This window comes from Physeter macrocephalus, chromosome 12 (assembly GCF_002837175.3).
Source record: "Physeter macrocephalus isolate SW-GA chromosome 12, ASM283717v5, whole genome shotgun sequence".
Taxonomy (NCBI): Eukaryota; Metazoa; Chordata; class Mammalia; order Artiodactyla; family Physeteridae; genus Physeter; species Physeter macrocephalus.
The window spans coordinates 43463967-43465119 of record NC_041225.1 but is presented as its reverse complement, the minus strand read 5'-3'; the positions used below and the strand labels follow the sequence as shown (position 1 = coordinate 43465119).

Genomic DNA, 1153 nt, shown 5'->3' with positions numbered 1-1153 from the left:
GTCTGGGAGGATCCCACATGCCGCGGAGCGGCTGGGCCCGTGAGCCGTGGCCGCTGGGCCTGCGCGTCCGGAGCCTGTGCTCCGCAACGGGAGAGGCCACAACAGAGGGAGGCCCGCATACCCAAAAAAAAAAAAAAAAAAAAAAAAGAAATTATTATAATTAGTTAACAAATATCAACAAACCAACATTTCTTTGCCCTGTAGAAGAGTAGACAATAATGTCTATGAAAGAGCTAATAGATACTGGGAAGGCAAGAAAGACACCTTACCATATAGCAGGGCTCTTTTCTTAATGGCTTTAGCCATTAAGACGCGCAGGCCCAGCGGCCACGGCTCACGGGCCCAGCCGCTCCGCGGCATGTGGGATCCTCCCAGACCGGGGCGCGAACCCGGTTCCCCTGCATCGGCAGGCGGACGCGCAACCACTGCGCCACCAGGGAAGCCCCACTTGTGAACTCTTGTACTGTTTTTTGTTTTTTAGAACCGTACTGATACATCTGTAGTCAACCCTGTTTACTGACTAACCTTCTGTCTGTGACCTCCCTTTTGTGCTCTTCTTCCCTGTGATATTATGACCTCCGCAGATCAAATTAAGCCTCTTGCAACTTAGTCTCCCTCCACTTGACACAGCTCAATTACCACCCCACCTTCCCTCATCCATGTGCATGGCACACCCTGCAAGCCATCTCTGTTTTACTGACTCCTACTTAAGATGAATATCCTTGTTTGTTTTTATATTGATTCTGTGACTATTGAAAATATTTAAATTCTAACAAGCCTATATTAAATGGATTTTCATGATACTGTTTGATGCTCAGTTTTTTTCTTTTCAAGCTCTTTATTGAGTCATAGCAAAGATGTGTATATATGAAAGAAGCAAATAATGACAATTATCTTCTCTTTAGGTGAGCCAGCCAGTGCTTTGGTCAATTACAGAGCATTATATTGCTTTGAAGCAAGGAACCATGATGAAATGAGTTTTAATTCTGGTGATATAATACAGGTAGGAAACAAAATCTTTTTTTCTCATGAATAAGCTGAATGCAATGTACTATATATATTACTTTTTTTTTTTTTTTTTTTTTTTTTTTTTTGTGGTATGCTCACCATTGTGGCCTGTCCCATTGCGGAGCACAGGCTCCAGACGCGGAGG

The 1153-nt window shown here is 43.9% G+C and overlaps 1 protein-coding gene across 6 annotated transcripts in view; it reads left to right on the top strand.

The window, feature by feature from the left end:
* ITSN2 (intersectin 2) overlaps nucleotides 1-1153 on the top strand; it is a 124997-nt gene that overhangs the window by 86432 nt on the left and 37412 nt on the right. For all 6 annotated transcript variants that reach the window (XM_055089067.1, XM_028496977.2, XM_028496978.2 and 3 more), the window contains one exon: nucleotides 906-1003. In XM_055089067.1, coding sequence (XP_054945042.1) covers nucleotides 906-1003 — 98 coding nt within the window. The remainder of the gene's footprint in view (nucleotides 1-905; nucleotides 1004-1153) is intronic.